Raw genomic sequence first — 20,720 nt, forward strand, 5'->3', positions numbered from 1 at the left:
TGACCAGTTGTGTGTGACTTTTCTCTTTTCCTCCAAGTTTCCTCCAAGTATCCTCCCCCAGGGAGGAGTGGGAGTTAGGAAGATACATCTTCTATATATATGTATCAGGATGTGAAAAGTGTAAGTCACTCTACACCAGACTAGCGTTTTTATTATTATAAAGGTCATATGCATCTTACCTGCGCTATCTTCAAATAAAGCATAGTGTTTCAGTCTGTTTCAATTATTATAGGCAGAGAAAAAAATTTTTGAAACATGTTTCATTACTTCCAAGTATTTCTGTCTTGTCTCAAGTTTCTGAGTTTATCAATAATATCCTAGGAGACCTTGTCTCCTGATGCACTGTTTCTGTACTGTTAAAGCTAAATATCCTTTCTGATCAGATGATGTCATTCATTAATTATTTTTCAAAGCATTTTAACAAAAGAGTTGATGGAAACAACTTCTCCTATAATGAAATAGCAGTTCTAGAAGCTCAATTGCTTATTTTATACACAGAAGTAGTAGAAGGACAATGAGCTTTATGCCCTATGAAATTGAGCTTTATTGATGTGACGTTGTCCTCTAAGTGATCTTTTGTTAGGCAGATTATAGCTACAGACTACTGACAGTACTTTCAGTTATCATTAATCTGAGACAATGGGATGCTCTTTTCTGTCCTAATAAATAATAGGTAAATAACAAAACCCAAAATTTCTAAGGCGTACAGTCCCCCATGCTTGACTAGTTTGGGGTATATTGTGTGGTTCTTCAAGAATTTTTGATTCTCATCTTTTCAGACTCTCGAGACTCATGATATTATAGTTTTAGGACTAAACCATCGATTTGTTGTACAAATTGGCAGGGCAGAATGTTGCCTGCTGGGTGCTCAGATTTTCTCTTCTGTTATCTCCAGTATTGTCAATATAGCCTTTCCTTCTGTCTCAGGAGTAGGAGAAATTATCAGAGGTTGGAAGATGATGCTGTCGGAGTCTGAGAAAGGACAGTAGTTTCTCTTGCATTCTCCCCACTCTTCCCTTCTTCTCTCTGGTTTAGAAATTAAAGTTAAGCAACCCCTTTTTAAACTTGCATCTGGATTTGGAAAGATCAAGCGTGAACTGAGGCTTTTATTTGACTCCTTTCTGCCTTTCAAGTGCAAAAGTTGTATGCCCTGAGAAAAGGGTCTGGGACAGGGAAAGGAGTGAGTCTTCACAGGATTTCTAGAACTTTTTTGGTAGGGTCTGTAGAAATAGTACAGGACTGGAGCTGAGAGATCAGTCATCAGCTGTATTTCAAGATCTCTTCCTTCAGAGAGAGAGTGAAGGCAGCCTATGAAATGCATTTGAAAAACTGCAAAACTCTATTAAATGTCTGTTGGTTATGGTTTGTTAGTTATTTTTTTTCTTTAAGGCTAAGCTTATGCAGAATACCCCAATAGTTTTTGTTTTATGTTATGCCCCTTACTGTCTAAGGGGTAGAGCATGAGCTGTTGCTGAAAGCCAAATACCTTCCTAAACACTCTAATGACACTTCTCTTACCTTGAAAATACAAAAAAATACTGCTTCATCCTGTAAGTGACTTCCAAATTCCTCATGTATGCCTTGAGATAAGAATTGCTTATCTTTCTGTGTTCATTTATTCATATAACTTGTTCACAGTAGTAATTAGGATTTTTCTTTTGTATATTGCTTTCAGGGACAGAAGATGATGTTGGTATTCTGCCAAGGACCATGGATATGTTGTTTAAAAGTATTCAGGGAAAGTTATACACAGCAATGGATATCAAACCCCAACGATGTAGAGATTATATAAAGCTGACTAAAGACCAAGTGAGAGAAGAAATTGCTATTAAAAATTCAATACTTCGTTTAACAAAAGAGGTAGAGTAGTGCTTCTTTCTATACTGACAAGTACACACATATTTAGATAGCTCAATCTTCAATACCTGTTAACTTGATTTTTATCTGTGAGTTAAGTAACTGGACTTCTCAATTGTGGGAGGTAGGTGGCAGCAAAATTCTTCAAGACTGCACTTTGAAAGTACAGGCATATCTTAAATCTGGCTTTAGCAGTCTTTAAGGACCTCAGAAAAACCTGGTCACATATGTGTGTTTGAATACACATATATGTCCCCTCCAATTTCTAAATCTGTGGTTATAAGAACAATACTTCAGCTTATAAATTGGGTAGCAATGTTTGCATGCAGAGACCAAAGTTTTGATTACACAAATATTTAACTATTTCAGGAATCATTTTTATGGAATTCCAGCTTTATATGAAATATAGTCTTGAGAAAACATTAAAGAAACAAACAAACAAAAAAACCCCAACCAAAACTAAGACTGGGAACAGAGTGTATGTGTGTGAACCTCATAAGCTCTAGCTGTAGAATTTTTCTCTTACTTTTTTTCTTTGAAAGAGCTCTGCAGAAGAAAATTTTCTTTCTGAAACCTAAACTTTATTTCAAGTGTGAAATGATTCTACAGCCTGTGTCATAAAGCAATAAGCTGCTCGATTTCTTAAATAAACAAGTGTTCTATGCTTACCCCTGTTTCTGAGGGTTGACCTAGTAAGCTGTAAGATAAGGAATGCTGAATTAGCAAAATACTAATAACAAAAAAATTCAGGACTCTCTATATTCACTGGGTTAAGAGTAATGTGTGAACTGCAACTAGACTCCAGCAAATCATCCTGTTAAATCACCTTGTTTCTCTGTGGGCTCCCACCTCTATTTTCCGGTGGCTATTTTTCTTCTGTTTCAGCAAGCTGAAATGCCGTATACTGTGATAGGGCCGGATGTAAGGGAAGTGTTGGGAACGAGTATTAATGTAAGAGCAACCCTTTTAATAGGAGTGTGCAGGTACATTGAACTAGGCATGATGTGTAGCCAGAATCTTTGTATTGGCATATTGCAACTAGGCTGTATTCCTATCTAGTAGGACAATAGAACTGTTAGAAAAGTAGCTGGTCGTGTACTGGTGATATACTGTCAACAATATATCTTAAAGTCTTTGTTTTCTTTTGTAGGTAGACCATCAAAAAAGCACTCGCAACAAAGCACCAGTTGATTCTAAGGGTATGTTTTATGTTAAATAACAGCAATTAAAGCTGGCAAAGAAGCTTTCTTAAGGCCAATAACTGACTTCTGGCCTATGTTAATAATAAAATGACTACTTGGTGTTTTTATGGGTTGTGAATTGGATAGTGAGCAAGTTATCTGGGCAGAAAACACAAGGATAAAATGGTTAGAAGGATACCTGAACAGGCATTACATGAGATAAAACTAAAGCAAGGAAAAATAGTACTACTTATGCTATGAGCCCTAGTGGTATCCTCACAGGCTTTTAGAGTACCTGTATGTAATTAGATAAAACTAATTCTAGTATTTAAAAACTACCTAAATACTAGTTTTGCTTTAAAAAGTCAGAATGAAGTGTACTTGTCAGTTTAATTCTCTGTCTTCTAAAGATATTGAAAAGACGTGAATAATTCCAACCAAGCTGTACATGTTTGATAGAATTTGCGAATGGTAAAGGAAGTAGTAGAGTAGGTGTCTCTTTGCAAGTATGTAGGGTAAGCATGCGACTTCCAGATACTTAAGAAAGGGGGGAGAATATCAGTGGATTTTTCTCTGGGGTAAGTGTTTTTTAGAAGGCTGCTGTACTATCAACTTTCATTTACTAATTTTTTTAAATGAAATTTACTTTACGAGACCTATATTGACTTGTAATATTTTGTACTTGGCAGATTTGGAAGAACTCTTAAAAGACTCAGAACAATCTAGCACGACAGTGAAAAATTACGTGAAGTTTTCTGTTTGGGTTTCATTTTTTGAGATTTACAATGAATGTTTTTATGACTTACTGATTCCTATATCAAATGACAAGAAAAGAAAAACACTACGCCTTGCTCAAGACATCAAGGGATGTTCTTATGTAAAAGGTGATTAGAATAGATTGCAAATTGCCAAATGTGTAACTTGAAAAATTGGTCTTCCTGTAATAATGTTTCCTTCTAGATTAGAAATCTCCTAACTGTATTCACTGTGCCACTAGAAATGTCTACCTTGACTATGAAAGGCAACAATCTGCATAGATAGAAGTACTTGTACCTTTAATAGTGTTTTCTCTTCAGTCTTGACTGTACCTCTTAAAAGCCTGCATGCGCTCCACTACCTCGATATTTTTTTGAAATAGGAGAAATGTTGAAAACAATTGCCAAATTTGTTAGGTTTCGGGTTTTTCCATTTTCTTGAAAAAAAAAAAAAAGACTACAAATATTTTTAATTATAGCTATAATTGGCTCAACAGTTTTTCGGGTTTTTTGGTTTTTTGTTTGTTTTTTTTTTCTGTAGATAAACAGGCTTGAGAGAATACGTGAGAAAGTTCAGTCTGACTACAAATTATGCTTTGCAGTATTCTAATCAATCATAGAATCATAGAATTGTATTCTCTTAGAATCATAGAAGTGATGTAATTTGTTTGGGGCTGGGGGCGCAGGGAGTTAACAGAACTCATCAGTTCAATGTTTGTTTCTGGACATGGAAAAAATAGGGTTTGAAAGCTGTTTGATTTGTTACAGGTTCTTTAAGCAATAATGACACCAGTTCTAGATGAAAGGCTTTTTTGTAGGTGTTTGACCTGCTGCTTTTCTTTCATATGCCAAACTATAGACTCAAAAAGCTGAATTGGACAATAAACCCAACTCCTTCATTTCTTCAAAGACTAGAAAATATGTGAAGTAGGAAATAGTCTGCTTTGAGTTATGCTTCAGTATAATCTTTTCCTATAAAGCTTGAAAGTGTAAGGCTGTTTGTGACGTCATTGAGGAAAACCAGTTAATGATTTTCTTGTTTTTTTCTTGGTCACAGCTGGTATCTTTGCTAGTATAATTTTGGTAACCTCTAATTTAACAGAGGCTATAATGTTCATATTATAAATTCTGTTAGTAGGGTTGTAGGTTTTTGCTCTAGCACATACCAAGATGACATACAGCCATTGTATTGCATTCTTCACTGCTGTTTTTCGGTTGATGGCTCTGAAAGATATCCAGATGGTTTATTTATTTTTTTTTTTAAATCCCCCCCCCACCCCCCAGTATCATAGGCTAAAACAGAGAAGCTGTCCAGGTAAAATTCTGCCTTGATGAATGTGAACATGGGGCTTTCATATTAGGCCCTACCTTTTGGCTTTGCAGTGCCAAATAGAATGAAATGATGTGATATACTTCCGTTCCCATGGAAGGAGGAATCTTGATCTTATTTGTCATCATATAATTTCTATGTGAAGCAGGCTTAGTAAAATGTTTGTATGTCTCAAGTAAATGTATTATTCTTGGTGTGCATACATTACCCCCTAATCCCATCTTTCTTTTTGATTATGATACTTAGAAGATTATAATATTTTTTTCTTCTTAAGATCTGCAGTGGGTTCAGATTTCTGATTCTAAAGAAGCTTTTAGACTTCTAAAACTGGGGTTGAAAAACCAGAGTATTGCAAGCACGAAACTAAATACTTGCTCCAGCAGAAGGTGAGAAAGATCTTGAATAACATTGGGCATTGGATGGGGTGTGGGAGGAAGGAGAAACTAAAATACGGCTTGTGGCTTTTAGGAGGTGAAGAAGCTTTAACAAGGTCTAGGTATCTAGGTTTCAGTTTGGCATTCTTTAGAAGTACTTGACCTAATGCTTTAAGCCAAAAGGAATCAATCCTTCAATAAGGTGTACAGAAGCTAACAGCATTTTATCAAATACTCTCCTACAACCAAAAGCACTTGGTTTTGTTCCACATAAATGTCTGAGGGAAAAAGCAAAATAACTGCTACATAAATATCTCTTTAATAAAAAGTTTTTGTATCTGATGGAGTATATGCTTAGATATGTTGACAGATTCAACAGTGTTTTGAACGGATGTTCAAAAATAGTAGGCTAAAAATATTTTGAAGATATTGGTCTACTTTGTCACTTCTCTGCTGATTTAAACTTCTCCTTTTAGTCACAGCATATTCACCATTAAGGTACTGAAAATTGAAGATTCAGGAGCACCACGAGTGACCCGAGTCAATGAGTAAGTTCAGAGAAGAGTCCTGCTCTTCTTTTGTGAAGTTGTCAATTATCTTCCATGTTGGTGTACTGGTACTGCACTACACACCCAGTGCTTTCTGGTAGAGCCTCAGGCATGTATAGTGGTTTTCCCACTTCCTACACTTGTGCAGTACTTGGCCCTCTGCCTTCAAGCAATCAGGTTGCAATGCTGTTCTGTATCTTGTCTCCTCTGTTCAGCCCAAGGTTCTGTGAGCCTGCTATGCTCGGGAACTCACGTAAGTCCTCAGAAGGAAGACAACGTGGGGGGGAAATAGGAAATGTGTGGGAAAGGATTTGGCAGGAAGTAGTGTGAAATCTTATGGGGAAGCAACATTGAAAAGGATGGAACCATTCATGCAGATGAAGATCAATAAATTCTTCTTCTAAGGAAAGTGATGGTTTTTAAAAGTGAATAATTTGTGCATGTTCTGAGGTAAATAAAGTGAGTTTTCCTTATCTGCTTTCAGATTGTCAATGTGTGATCTTGCTGGTTCAGAAAGATATACCAAGACCCGCAATGAAGGTGATAGATTGAAAGAGAGTGGAAATATAAACACCTCTCTCCTGGCTCTAGGCAAGTGTATTAGCACACTCAGGAACAGTCAACAGTCAAAGTAAGTCCTTTCATGAATTGCAAACTGGTTGTGGTTTTTAGGTATTGCCTACAATGTTTAAAAGCTGTTTTTTAAAATACACAATGCTAACACTAAGTTTTTGGTAGATGTATAGACTTGTAAAGTCTATACTGTAAAGTCTTGTTGATCTACCAAAGTTATCTTAAACTTGCTTTTTTTTTGCTCTCTATTTAAATAATTTAAATTCTAACATCCTTTAAAGGTACTACCGTAGACTTTAGCAGTTTAACTTTCTTCTTCTGAGCTTGGCTTATCAAACAAACTTTGGAATAAGTGTGTGTTTTTTTTTTTTACTAGTATCATAGTAAGAGTCAAATTTTCAACCTTTTGTTACTCCTCCGAACTAACTCCATTTTCTATATACTTCTAGTGTAACGTTTTTCATCAGCAGGATATTGCAGTGCTATCATAACTGTGCACTCCTTGAGAAAACTTGTCTGTTTTGTCTAAGTCTTGACATAACTTTAACTCTCTCCTCCTGATCTAGCTAACCATATGCAGACAAAAGAAAGCCTTCCCCCTATTTATGCCCTGGCTTGAGGATCTGAATAAGAGTAAAATAATACAAAATGTTAGCTGTCCAAAAAAAGTACAATATACAATCACAGCTAGATGTAACCATCCAGGAACTGCTTTCTCCACAGGTTCTCATTTGAAGATCTATTTCTGTCTCAGAAATTATATGAACTCTCAGTCTGCTGATTGATATGCCTGGATGTGCTTTGCCAAATTCACTTACCCCATAACACTGTTCTTGAGAGGCTATTCAGAGTCTATCACACTTTAAGATGAAAAAGCTTGGCTAGTGTTTGTTCCTAATTAGCCCTACATTTTGTGAATTTACGGTTTTTCTTATCTTCCTGTTATTTTCAGGTAGGAAGGATGCATTAAAGCTAGTAGCTGCTTAGAGGGCTGTTAGTGTATTCGGAATGTCTTTTTCTGATCTTAACAATATAGAAGAAACATTCTGAAGCATAACTTGAATAGGAAGCAATAACTTTCTTAAAATGATTCTTGTTTATCCGTCCTGCAGCAAAGCTACTTATGAGCTGTATATGTATTCTGGCAGGACTGTCACTATCTTGCTGAGTTCTGTAGCACTATTCATATAACTGAATAGCTGTCATGTGTCCAAAACACAGGCAACTTATTCAGTGTGTTTAGTCATGTTTTAGGAATTCTCATAAAATTTCCTATAAGCATCAAAACATACATCACCAGCTGTTAAATTAAAGGGCACAACTTCTGGTTTAGAAAATGCTAAACTGCTGGGGGATTAGGAAAAAAAGATGTGAGAAGTATCTCCATATGTTTGCTGTATACTCATTTTCTTGTCTAGATGCTTGCTACTGTCCATTCTCAGAGGCAGGACACTGAGTGAGAGAGCCCTGATAATGTTGGATACTGCATGCCTAGAACTAGATATGTCCTTTCCATGAGTGTGGAAAGAGGTGGGGTATATAAGAGGTGGGGTATATGTCTTTTCCATGAGAGAGAGATGGGGTATAGCATAAGGGTATGTGACCTACCTTAGGCAAGATGTTGAACATGCTTTTGGTTTAAGTGCTCCTGCTGACTATTGCTGTAGCCTATCTGAGATAATGGCTAAAGCAGCAGTCACAACAGCCATGCAATCTCTTCACAAACAGCTGTATCTAGTCCAAAACAATTTTAATTGGTTTAAAGACTACTGCTTTTATAAATATTTTTAAGTCTTCAGGCTGGATAGCTCTTACACTGACTGTAAATTATTGAACTTCTGGTCACTTGTTCTTTTGTCTTTTAAAGGTTGCAGCTGCACATACCCTTTCGGGAAAGTAAGTTAACTCATTTCCTTCAAGCATTCTTCAGTGGAAAGGGGAAGGTATACATGATAGTAAACATAAGCCAATGTGCTTCAGCATATGATGAAACACTCAATGTGCTAAAGTTCTCGGCCATTGCACAAAAAGTAAGTATGTTGTAGTTTATCTTGTTGACCAGTACTTGTGACTTGCATTACAAGAGAAGGTTCTCTCACTTCTAAGAATATGAATTTAGTTAGTGTTGGTTTTTCTTCCTGTGTCATGTAGCAATCATATTTTCTAATTACTCCTAGTCAGGCTTTCTTTCCTTGTAAAGCTTTTAAAAAGGCTTTGGAGTGTGGGGGTGGGAGCATGTCCTACTGAAAATCCATGATTCCTATAAAATGCCCAGCCTAACAAGACACTTGCTATATTGGGAAGAAATTTCCTGAGATCTAGGTAAGCTTTTCTTCTGTACTCATAACATGCTTTCACCTAGGAGCAATTCTAGCTGCCCCATATACTACTAGTATATTAATTTGGAATATTGCTTACCTGAAATATTGATAAAATAGGTTGAGCACCAAAGAGGGTTTGAAAGGTCATTTTTACGTCCATAGAGGCCTTGGTGGGAAGGAGGAGGTTAAGCAGAATGTGTAAAAGTAAGCGTAGTGATATAACCTTGGCAAAGTTGGAAGACAGAATTATTGGGGATCAGTGCTGGAAGCCGTGGAAAACTTGTGTTGACAGTTAGATATGTTCAAAAGAATAGATCTAGGCCTTTGGAATGTGGGCTTATCTAAGCAGCTTAAGTACAACACTAGAAGGAGCAGATTGTAAGGGTGATAAAGCTGTTCGAAAAATAGAATCTGCAGGATGACATTTGTGTAATGCAACTAGAAACTCAAAGTATAGGAAGTACAGAAACCTGATGGTGCATGAGGTATCGACCCTCTTGTAGGTTGTTGAGGCAGTGAAACTTAGTGTTCTTGGGATCAAAAGAAGGGTTAGACTATAAAGTGACTTCTTTGTACTCTAGCTGGAAACTGGTCTAAGTAGTGACTCTAAACAGAGGATAGACTGGGGGAGTACTGTGCTCAGGAGACCTATAGGAAAATGCAACAGGTATGTCTTGGAAGTGCCAGCAGAGGTTTGAAAAATACTGATGACTCTGCTCTTTATTTTCTGGGTAGGTTGTAGTTATGGACGTGTCTGTTCTTCCCCAAGATCAGTCACTTAGCCAGAAATCAGCAAGAGAATCATCACTACTCTGTGTCTCTAAAATGCCAATCCCAAACAAAAGACCTACTATCCTATGGGACAGTAGCTTAGAAGATGTGATTGAAGATGATGCTGAGATGGAAGAACAGAGTAATATGTCAAGAGAAGAATCAGTGCAGAAATATGAAGAAAATAAAGTTCTTGTTGGAAAAGAAGAATATATGGTATGTGCCAGGGCTACTCTAAGAATTATGTAACATGGAGTCTTGAAGCAAGGTATTCTTGTCCCAGTTTCCCCCATCTCTCACTTTTCTCTTTTTCCTGATCACCTTTACTCTATCTAACTCTAGTGTCAAGAACTGAAAGTGGGATTACTCATGACTTAGGGCCTATTGTGGGAAAACTCCATGAAATGTGTCTGAATACAGAATGAGCAGTAAGAATTGCAGATCTATCTTCCTCTCCTTTTGGTAACAAATGGTCAATGCTCAGCAAGTATTGCCTGCGTTTTTCAGTGATGTGGAAGACTGTTCCTTTGCATTCTATGCACAAGGAAACTCTGAAAACCATTCTTTAAGGAACAGCAATTTTAGTCTCTTTGAAGGAAGACAAGGGTGAGGGAACAGAGGGACTAGAGACTGTTTAGTGTGGGTTTCGTTAGTATTCCCCAAAAATGAGCACCTGGAAAATAGGAGCTAAATCCTGTGGAGCTTAAGCATGTTTTTTAGGCCAGCTTCAAGAATTCTTGTAACAAACTTCATGTTCTTTCTAAATGGCTGCTCTGTGCAGACTTATAAATTGCTGTGCTAGTACAAAACAGATACTTTGATCCACTCATGAATCTTCCTGTTTATGAATAAGCTAATAAAAGAACTGGAGGAACTTTTGCCAGCTGGAAGTGTTGAAGTAGTGTTTGAGGAATGCGAAAAAATCTCACTTCTGGGAAACTACTTCTTTATGAAAAACTTAATACTAACGGTAATTCTAGATGCTGCTGAGTCTCGTAGAAGAGTTGAAGAACAAACTTATTACTGAAAGGAAGAATAAGTTAATGCTGGAACTAAAAATCCGTGAAGAAGTGGTACAAGAAATGACCCACTATTTTGCTGAGCGGGAAATTGATTTCAAGTAAGTTAGCTTTAAGTGGTTTTACAGTTACTAGTTTTAAAAAAAAAAAAAAAACCAACCTGAAATAAATCAGCTTACTTCTTAAATCTGTCTCTTGGCCATAAGAGACCACACTCTTCTGCTAGACTTACTGCTTCTGTTAATAGATCAGTTTCTGTTTGGACTGATTTCAGGAAAATACTGTGTAGGAAAGGCTTTGGTTTTTGGGAAGTGGGTAGGGGTGTGTGTGTAGCATCTGTAAGCACTGTTTGTTCCTGTAGAGCTGTCCTTAAGAGAAGAGCATTGTCGGTAGGATGTCTATGGAAAGAGTGACACTTGCAAATTCTTTAGTTACTGCAGTCTTAGTGATATTCCAAACTGGTATTCTGGCTCAAGAAGCTTAGAAAAAATGCTTGTAGTTAAGTGCTATCTGTAACCTGTGTATATATTTGTCTCCCCCTCATTCTTCAGGGGTATGGGGGGGTGAAATATACTTCTATTTTGGTGCAGCAGCACCTTTTTGTGTATCTTTCTCTTGGGCCAAAATAAACATCTTTGTTTATAGGCAGCTGTACTAATAATGTCTTAGTAGCTCATACTGGCTGGCTTTTAGCTGATTTATTTTCCCTGCTATAGAGAGTGCCTTTCTCACGAACGACAACAGCTCGAAGAAAATGCTGAAAGACGCCTGGAAATATTCAAGGAGCTTGTAAATGATTATACTAAAAACACAGATGAAGAAAATAAATCAAAGGATGAGCCTTGCAGTGAACAAGCTAGACCTCTGGTATTTTTGTCCTTCCCCCAATAACATCCCTTTTACTAACTACCTGTTATGGTGATTGTATGTCTCAAGGATTAGAAGGGTGGTTTCAAGGAGTTGCATGCTGTGTACCTGTATCTCTGCAAGATATGTTTATCACACTTAATAGACATAGTTGCTAAGCCTTAGGCATGCATTTAGGAGTCTTCGGGGTTTTCTGCATTTCTGCAACACAAAGTGAAAATTATTGTATATAAAGAAATTGAGGGGAAAAAGCTGCAATTATGGTATGAACTCTATTGCGTTAAGTGCCTATTTGAAGCAGACTTCTCTAGGCCCCATATAGGGACTGTACTGGAGTTGTCCCAGAGACTTTTTCCCCTATTAAAGCTATTGTTGCTACAACTGAAGCAATGACAATTGTATATACACTTAAGCCATAACTAGACTCTTAACTTGAGGCTGGCTTTTGTGAGTTTGGAACCCTTTGTTTTTTAAAAACAAAGAGGAAAGATAAAAAGTTAATGTTTTGAGTACAACTTAATAAGTTACCACAAACTTATTTCACCTTATGAACTTATTGATATATGAAAATTTCAGATGTATTCCTTCTAAAACTGTTCTCTTGCTGTATTAATTCAATGTTCTCATCTGGTAAAAAAAAAAAAAAAAACAAACAACAAAACAATTACTTCATATTAAATTTGGAAGCGATGCCTTTCTGGTGATATAAAAGGGAATGTGATGGTGGGTCATTAAAAGCTATAAATATAGAGTAGCTATACTGGAGACTTGTGTGTGAAGGTAGTCAGAAGCTGGTAATCAAATTGCATATGAAACCACAAGATGGCTTTGAAGCTAGAATTAACTGTATTTGTATGTTTAAATTCAAACAGTCTTCCAAATTTTCTGTAGAAATAATGGTTATTGTGTAATTATTTGCTATTTCTAAATGGATATAAATTATCTTTCAGGATGAAGAATATAGCATAGGGCCAGGCACCAACATCAATTTTGAGGGCATTATTGATTCTCTGCAGAATGATGTCAGTGATATCAAAAAGCAGGCAGAAGAAGCACACAGATACATCGTGTCCCTGGAGGACCCCCAAGAAGCTATAGGTTGGCTTGAAAAACAACTGGGAAAAATTACCACTGAACTAACCAAGACCAAACAAGACCTGACAAAGAAAACCAATGAACTAACCAAAACTGAAGAAGAGCTGACACAGAAAACCAAAGGTGAGCTGGGTGTAAGTGTGATGTGAAAGGCAGAAAAAAGAAATTACCCACTACTGTAAAACAGAAACAATCCAGTTGAGCAGGATTTTGGAACCAAATCATATGTATAGAGGTGGTAACCAATTGTTTTGTTATACGTCCAGGTTGAACATTTCCACAGGCCTTGGTTATTTGGTTTTTAAGACAAAACTGTCAATTGTAGACTTCTGAATTGTGGGGTAAAATGTCAACACTATTGATTCTTGGTTTCATGGTTATATTGTAATCCCTGCACTCTACATTTTGCTGATGCAGTGTTTTCAGGTGTCCTGTGGAGTATTCATAAAAGGGGGAAAAAGTAGCAATACCTCATAATACAATTTTGGCAGATGTCTCTTAATGCGATCTATATTTTTTATGGGTTGCAAGGCCCAATTCTCCTATTCAAAAAACCTAAACAACTTTTGAAATGTGTCCTATTAATAGAAGTTAACATGAAATTATTCTATTCAAAAGCTACTGAGGTACCAAAAGATCTGGAAAAATGGATTACTGAGTAAACTATGTAATGGCTGCTTACTTGATGCAGACTTCTTTTCCTGTTACAGACTTTGAAATGCAGATGATTAAACTGGATGAGTCTGCTGAGCAGCTTAAAGAAGCAACTGAGGTAACTTTCTCAAGTAAAAACTTCTGCAAAATGATTTGCTTTTAATAAAAAATTCTAGTAGCTTAAAATGCTGTTATAGCATGCTTCTAGCTTTTTTTTTATGTCAAGCTTAGCTTAACTGATCTTGCTTCTAAATTCATGGTATAGTCCAACAATTTAACACTGATGAACTACTATTCTTTCTTTCCAAGAAAATGAATACACAGAATAAAAGGATTCAAGAACTAATGGACATTGTAGAGCAAAAAGATGATGCCATTACAAGACTACAGGATTTGATATCCCATTTAGAAGAAACTGTAAAAGACTATGTAAGTCTTAGATATATCAATTTTCTTTATACAAAAAAAGTCTAAATCTATGCTTATAATGGACTTAACTATTTTGGAAAAATGGAATTTTCTGTAAGTAACTGCTAGTTGCTTGAAATGATAGCAGGTGAAGTCAGGATTGAAACTAAAGTTATAGCACATGGGCGTGTGTGGAAAATGTGACTTTCAGAAGCAGTGATCTCCAGTTATTATTGGAGGACTAGAGATGAGACTCTGAAGAGCCACTCTAAAGAAAAAAAAAAAAAAACACAAAAAAACCCCAAAACAAAAAACACCTCAAACTGGGAAGACTTAAGCAGTGGGAATAGAGGGCTTACATCACTGTCTCTTTATTTTTGCCTGAATGGAAAAGAAAGGAAAGGAGGTTTTGCTGCAGCAAAAGGTCAAATTTAATTGAAGTTAGAAGTTAATAATGTGAGGACAGTGATTGTGTAGGTGGGCAACAAAGATAAGTGTGTTCCACCCACCGCCACCATGCACACACACTTTCAAAGGAAGAGCAATAATATGAATATATTGAGCAGAAATTGAACTAGGAATGGATGACCAGGCTATCTCTGCTTTTGATGTGGCTAATAAAAGTTGCAACTGGCTAGTCTTCTGCTAGCTGCTGAATGCTGAAAGACTAGCTTGGCTAAATGTATACAGGTTAAAAAAAAAAATCAAATATGCAGTTAAGTTTTCTTTTTTTGAGCCTGATGTCCAGTAACCTGAAGTAGTTCTGAGAACGTTTTAAATTAAACTTAGTCACAGCTTTAAGCTGTTTCTCTCTTCCACTGTAAATTTATGGTCAAAGCCTTACTTAACCTTCGAGTCCCTTCATCTGCCCTACAGCAACTTAGCTTTTCAATAGTATGAGTGCTCTGAAAGCAGTAAGGGTTGTGATGACTGCTTCCTATTACTGTGCCTTCTAAGAGCAAGGCTCCAACTCTGTCCAGTGTTTCTATGAGGCTGTGTGGCATGAAGCTTAAAACATGACCATAAACCTCAAGTCTGTTCTATAGATTTTTATTTTTTTTTTGCTCATTGGCAACCGGCATGGCTTGCCACTTGTCATCTTGCAAGTAAAGAAACTTTATTCTTAGTCAAATATATAGTCTAAAGTATGTATGACAGAACCGACTAGGCTTTCAGATCGTATCGGATCTGTCATGACAAAAATGATCTCCAGCTTTGCTGAAGGCAGTTAAAACTCCCAACTCTAACTATGACAAAGTGACAAACTTGTAGAGCTGACCATTTGTGCTTTGAACAAAGCAGGAATTTCATCAACTCTTTTGACACTGGAAATTATTTTCAGGTGGTAAACAAACTCCTCTTACATGCAATTGCATTTTGCTCTTGCATTTTGTAGATTCCTAATCTCTTGCTCTGCTTTCTGTACAGTGCAAAGCATTGTGCTTATTACTGTCTGAAGATGTACCTGCAAGTAATTGATATGTAACTGACTTGTTCCTCTGACAACCCCTATACATGTTACCCAGATAGTTTTGTAAAAATGTTTGTGTATAAAAAATTACTAAGCCTCTTATGTGCTCACTTTGTAAAACTTCAAAGTAATTGATCTTATTTTAACACAGGACAAGACTGTAACTACCATTAAAAGGAAATTGTCAGAAAAAGACTCTAGCAAAGTGATTGAAAGCAGGCAATTCAAGGATCGTGAGGAAACTGTATTGGAAGTGGGAAGAAAACGTTGTTTTGAAAGTAAGCCTACTGTGGAAGAAGAGCCACCTACAAAGAAAGGTACAATTTCTACCATCACTCAGCAGGGGGTCTTTCAAAGAAACTTGATTATTATTCCGCAACAAAAGCAAAAAGTTGTGAAGCGTAAACATTATGTTATGAGGAGAAAATCTACTATATTAAACTGTAAATGGAAGTAACTTATGTAAATATCATCTGTGTTGCAGAATGTCCTATACTGTTCACTCCTAAATGCTTAAAATAAAAGTTAGTTTTTAGACTCTTTCCTTTCTGCTGCTTTTTCTCATCTGTTACTGTACTTGCAGACTCAGTTGTAGTTCTTAAGCAATTTCTTAACAGTTGTTCTTGCACTAAACTTGCTGTTGCTGAACTTCTGGGGAAGTAGCATCTCCTGCTCAAGGTTGCCTTTTTTTTTTTTTTTTTAAAAAACTGTCTAAGCAAGATCAAAGGTGTCAATGGCTTACTGATTGTTTGGACATACAATATATGCTGTGAAACATGATGTTTCATTCTGTATGTATGCAGTGAATACACCAACTCTGGTCAAGGTGACAGTGCTGGCAAAGGAGAAAAGCTTTCCACTTGAGTGGAAGTAAAATTATTTTAAGTCTACAGATAGCATATTTTGTGCAGCTCTCACATATTTACTTCCAATCTTTTTGCTTTCCTTGCTTTATCTGTGAGCTTACAGTCCTTTAGAATGAGGTGAATTAAACTAGCTGCAGTTAAATACCTTCATGGATAAGGGTGAAACTTAAAAGGACACCACTACTTATGTTATCCATTTCACTAAAGTTGATTGATCAGTGAGACTAATACAGGACACACTTGTGCAAAATGGTAATTGTGAGATCTGCCTGCCTCTAACCTGATTTCAGGACACAGCTGGGCTTCAGTTTCTTGTAGAACTATGGAAACCATATATGAAAAGAGAATGAAAGGTCTTCTCTTCGTGTCCCTTACTTTCTTGCCTTCCTCCTGCAGAATAGGTGCAAGTAAGAAAATCTTCCAGACGTTGTTTGGGTGAGGATGGGGTAGAAAAAAGATTAAAAATTGGAAGTAGAAAATATCTATCCCCATAAAGAGGGATAAAATAGGTTAAAAAGAGGCTTGTCAAATTCATGTGATCACAGAAAGCTGAGGATACAGACAGTGAATAAACTGAATGCTGGACTGTCATTCATCACACTCTGCAGTGAAAGAACAAGGGAACACTCAGTCTAGTAGAAGAACAGTTTAAGCTTATGGAACAAAGCACTTCATGCAGTGGGTAGTGAACTTCTAATATTTGCTGTCCCATAAGGTGAGAGAGGCAGATAATTCTCCGATTCCAGGAGTGGTTGGACAAGATAACAGCCAACGGGTTCATATGTAGATACTGAAAGGGTTAAGCAAGGATGTATTGTCTTGTATTCCTCCATCATTCCCAATTGTCCTGTGTCAGGAAAGGTCTGTAAGAAGTGGCTGGGCCTACCAACAGTAGCAAAAGGAGGTAAAATATTAAGCTATGTCAACCGATGTGTGATCCAGTAGGGCATTTCTGATGTTTGTTCAAATAAGTGTCATTTGAGGTCTTTAAAGGAAGCTTCTGTCTGTACCAGGTGCATTTCTGATTTACCTCTACTGTCTTTGATTGGGATGAATATTGGATCCTAGCATGACCGTTTGGTGCCCCCTATATAAATGTTACAGGAAAAGGGTGTGAAATTAAGCTGAAGTAGACTCCTTGTAGTAGGTTTGTTATCGACTGACTGAAGCTTGTCTGAACAAACAAAAAATAGAAAAGCGACAGCTCTTCTCAAATAAATTAAAGCGGATCACTAACAGTGCCAATTAATGTCAACATTGAGAGATTTCTCTTGGGAAGAATAGGCTCTTCAGTCATGATAAAAATGTTTCTTTTGTGGGTGTTGAGAATGTAAGGCATCTGATTTTAATAACCGAGTTGTTAGATGTTTCATAATGATGATATATATTAATATATATACTTACATTTAACCATTTTCATTAAATGTACCTGGCACAATAGAATAATGAGCACAGCTACACTGTGATGGCTTTCTTGTAGAATTTAGACATGCTAGTGGCCTATGACCAAAGTTTATTTTGGGAGAAGATAAGTTATCTTGTTTTGAGGTTCAAGTTTTTGTTCTCTTCTCTAGGACTTGTATCCCATTTTCTGGGGTGGGGCTTTTTCTTTCTTAGTACATAGAAATCTTAGTACTAGAAAGCGTCTGGACTGAATATCACGTGTCGTCTTGCCCTAATATTCATCCTGCTTTGCTGCATGATTGTGGCCGTCAGTACAAAGCATCTAGATCACTTCTAAATCCTCTTGTGAATGATCATACCCTTCTCACTATAGGTGTTGGGCTAAACTCTGCTACTTTTTTCATCTTGACACCTTAGATCACAAAATATGTCTTAAGATACCCCAGCACCTCTCCCTTCTAGTGAAGTATGTAAACTTCATGTCCAGTGTGAGAACTATGTAGTACTTTGTCTGATATGTTTTCTTGTGACTACACAACTGGGCTTCAGAGAAAACCATCTCCCAATCCAAAATTGTCAATCTTGTAGGATTTAGAAGCATGGCTTTACAGGACAAAGTAAAGCTGCTGTTGTGTCTGACCTAGCAGGAGCAACTGATATGTCTAATTAGAACAGGAAAAAAAAAAGCAGGAGGGAAAAAGTGTCCTGTGGAATCTGATCACTCTAAAAATAATCAAAAGTCAAAATCTGAATTGAGATGGAAAACACTATTGGTGGTAGTTAGTGACTCTACAAAACTTGTTGGATCTGTTCAGAGGATGTTTCTGTGCTGTACAAGTGTACCCATGCACTTAATGCTCCCAAAGTGAGATGAGTGCCAAACTCCACCTTAGTGTAGTTGCAGTACTCATAAGAATCTGTAGCATCTGCCTGGAGTACATAGTTGTGATGAGCTAATCCTTAGTCAGGCTTACTTTTAATACTAAATCATAGCATGCATACTACTAAATGGACACAGCTGGATTCTAAAACACTTGTGTGAAATACGGCTGGAGTCAGTTTGGAAGGTGGTGAAATACATGTGACTTTAGTTAGAATTGCTCACTACTTAGGGAAAAAACAGCCTTAAGCTAATAAAATATTTATGGAAATTTGGGGTTGTGATGGAATGTTGAACGTCTCTGTGGGAGAAATTTACATGCAACACTCTAGGTGTGAGCATAAATAATTATCCTTATATCTAGTTTAGAAACCAGTTGAAAAAAGAAGAGAGGAAGGTCCAAAACACTAAGCGAAAAGCTTGTGCTGGATTTTTAGCTTCATTTTTAAACTAAAGGGATATTGAGTATCAATTAAACTTCTCAGGAAAGTATACAATACCATTGCTCTTCTAAATGTAGAATGGGTGATTGCTGGCTGTATTAAAGGGATCGTTGAACCAGTGAAGATGGAAACTAGATATAGCCGTGGATGTTATCTAGCTCATGAGTATTACTACATATTAGTAAAACTAGCTAGATTTTTCCACTGGTGGTGCAGTGTAGAAGGCTGGAATAGAGCAGCGGCAAAGTGTTCTTCAAGGCTTGTGAACACCTCTTGCTGCAAACTATGTCTAAAAGCCTAAGAGGCATCTATTGCATGTTAAACCATTCAGAGGACTTTAACTATTTCAAGACTTCAAAATGCCATATGATATGAGCATGTGGCTTTCAGATGGTGACTGTTTTTCTTATTGTAACTACTATTTGGTATTGCCAGTGACTTGTGTTATTGATTTTAATCAACCTGAGCTGTATGTTTTGTTGTGGTGTTTTTTTAGGATATGTGAAGGAGAATTGGGAAGACGATTGTCTAAAGCAAAAGACAACTGAATACGTGAAAACAAATACTTCTGAGAACTGTGAAGAAATAATAGGGTTGAAGGAAAGAATTGAAACCTTGGAAGGTCAGCTCGCTGCACTTGAAGAACAATGCAAAGGAGAAAAAAACAAAAAAGAAGAGTTCAGCGGGCAGATAGCAGAGTTACAACTCAAGCTCTCTGCTTCTGAGGGAAGGGCTTCTGGCTTAAGCGAAGAACTTCAGCAGTGTCAAGTTGACTATCAGAAGATTGTTTCTGAATTGGACAAACAGAAAACTATAAATAGGGAACAAGAAAAAAAGATTATTCAGCTAAATAACGAAGTAGAAGGTGCCAAACAAAATATAATTGATAAAGTGTCACAAATCAAAGCAATGCAGTCCAAAGTAGATGAGTTTTATGAATGTCACTTAGAGTCTTATGCTATGGATATTGATGTAGTTAATCTAAAGGATTCCTTAAACTCTCGAAAAGATGAACCAGAGAGAGCTCAAATGAGTCCTGTCTGCATGCAGTCCCAAATTGCTTCTATAGAAGATCTGAGACAGGAGAGGTCCTTTCACTGCAGTGTTGAAAGCCTTTGGGAAGAATGCAAAAATATTATTAAGGCTTCTTCACAAAAAAGTCAGCGGATTCAAGAACTACTTCAACAAGTTGAAGACTTAAAGAAGGCACTTTATGACACTGAGAATTATAATAATCAACTAAAAATAAAATTAAATGAGATTGCTAATCAAGATCATCAGTCCGTAAAGGAAAAAGATCTCATAAATCAGTTACAAGAGCAAATCCAGAAGAAAACCCAGGATTTTGAAAAACAGGCTGCAGGAGATCAGAGAGTAATTTCACGGTTTGAGGAAGAAGTTACTAACTACAAGGGAAAAATAAGAGAGCTTGAATGCCGATTGGAGGCTTTTAGAGCTAAAGATGAGAGCATAACCAAGTTAGAAGAAGTACTTAAAGAAAAAGAATCTATTATTTTAAATCTAGAAAGTAATACAGTAGCTCTGCAAGAGAAATGTGCCAATTCAGACAAAAAACTGAAAGAATTAAATGATCAAGAAGCAAATCTGAAGGAGGAAGTTGTGCAGTTGATGAGTAGCTTGGAGAACATGAAACACTCCCTTCAGGAAAAGGAGAAAAATGAGGATGAGCAAATACAATCGATAGAATTGTAAGTAAATAATGAGATAACTCATAGCCCTCTGAGAACGGACTCAAGTTAAAACTACCTTATGTGAACATCAGTTTATTATGACATAACACATTTGTATGTTTATCAGCTTTATTAACCAAACTGCTTCTTTAAGAAGTTTTAGTACATACTTGAATTTTATATTTGCATATTCTGTTGGCTCTATTTTCCTT

General features: G+C 36.7%; 1 protein-coding gene across 3 annotated transcripts in view; it reads left to right on the top strand.

The window, feature by feature from the left end:
• The window catches only part of KIF20B (kinesin family member 20B), a 42,183-nt gene that overhangs the window by 4,046 nt on the left and 17,417 nt on the right, over positions 1–20,720 (top strand). For all 3 annotated transcript variants that reach the window (XM_054207466.1, XM_054207464.1, XM_054207463.1), the window contains 15 exons: positions 1,676–1,860; positions 3,008–3,056; positions 3,728–3,922; positions 5,398–5,509; positions 5,974–6,045; positions 6,530–6,676; positions 8,486–8,648; positions 9,675–9,926; positions 10,691–10,830; positions 11,446–11,596; positions 12,547–12,814; positions 13,402–13,463; positions 13,655–13,774; positions 15,376–15,541; positions 19,314–20,526. In XM_054207466.1, coding sequence (XP_054063441.1) covers positions 1,676–1,860; positions 3,008–3,056; positions 3,728–3,922; positions 5,398–5,509; positions 5,974–6,045; positions 6,530–6,676; positions 8,486–8,648; positions 9,675–9,926; positions 10,691–10,830; positions 11,446–11,596; positions 12,547–12,814; positions 13,402–13,463; positions 13,655–13,774; positions 15,376–15,541; positions 19,314–20,526 — 3,295 coding nt within the window. The remainder of the gene's footprint in view (positions 1–1,675; positions 1,861–3,007; positions 3,057–3,727; positions 3,923–5,397; positions 5,510–5,973; positions 6,046–6,529; positions 6,677–8,485; positions 8,649–9,674; positions 9,927–10,690; positions 10,831–11,445; positions 11,597–12,546; positions 12,815–13,401; positions 13,464–13,654; positions 13,775–15,375; positions 15,542–19,313; positions 20,527–20,720) is intronic.

Source organism: Rissa tridactyla, chromosome 6 (genome assembly GCF_028500815.1).
Source record: "Rissa tridactyla isolate bRisTri1 chromosome 6, bRisTri1.patW.cur.20221130, whole genome shotgun sequence".
Classification (NCBI taxonomy): Eukaryota; Metazoa; Chordata; class Aves; order Charadriiformes; family Laridae; genus Rissa; species Rissa tridactyla.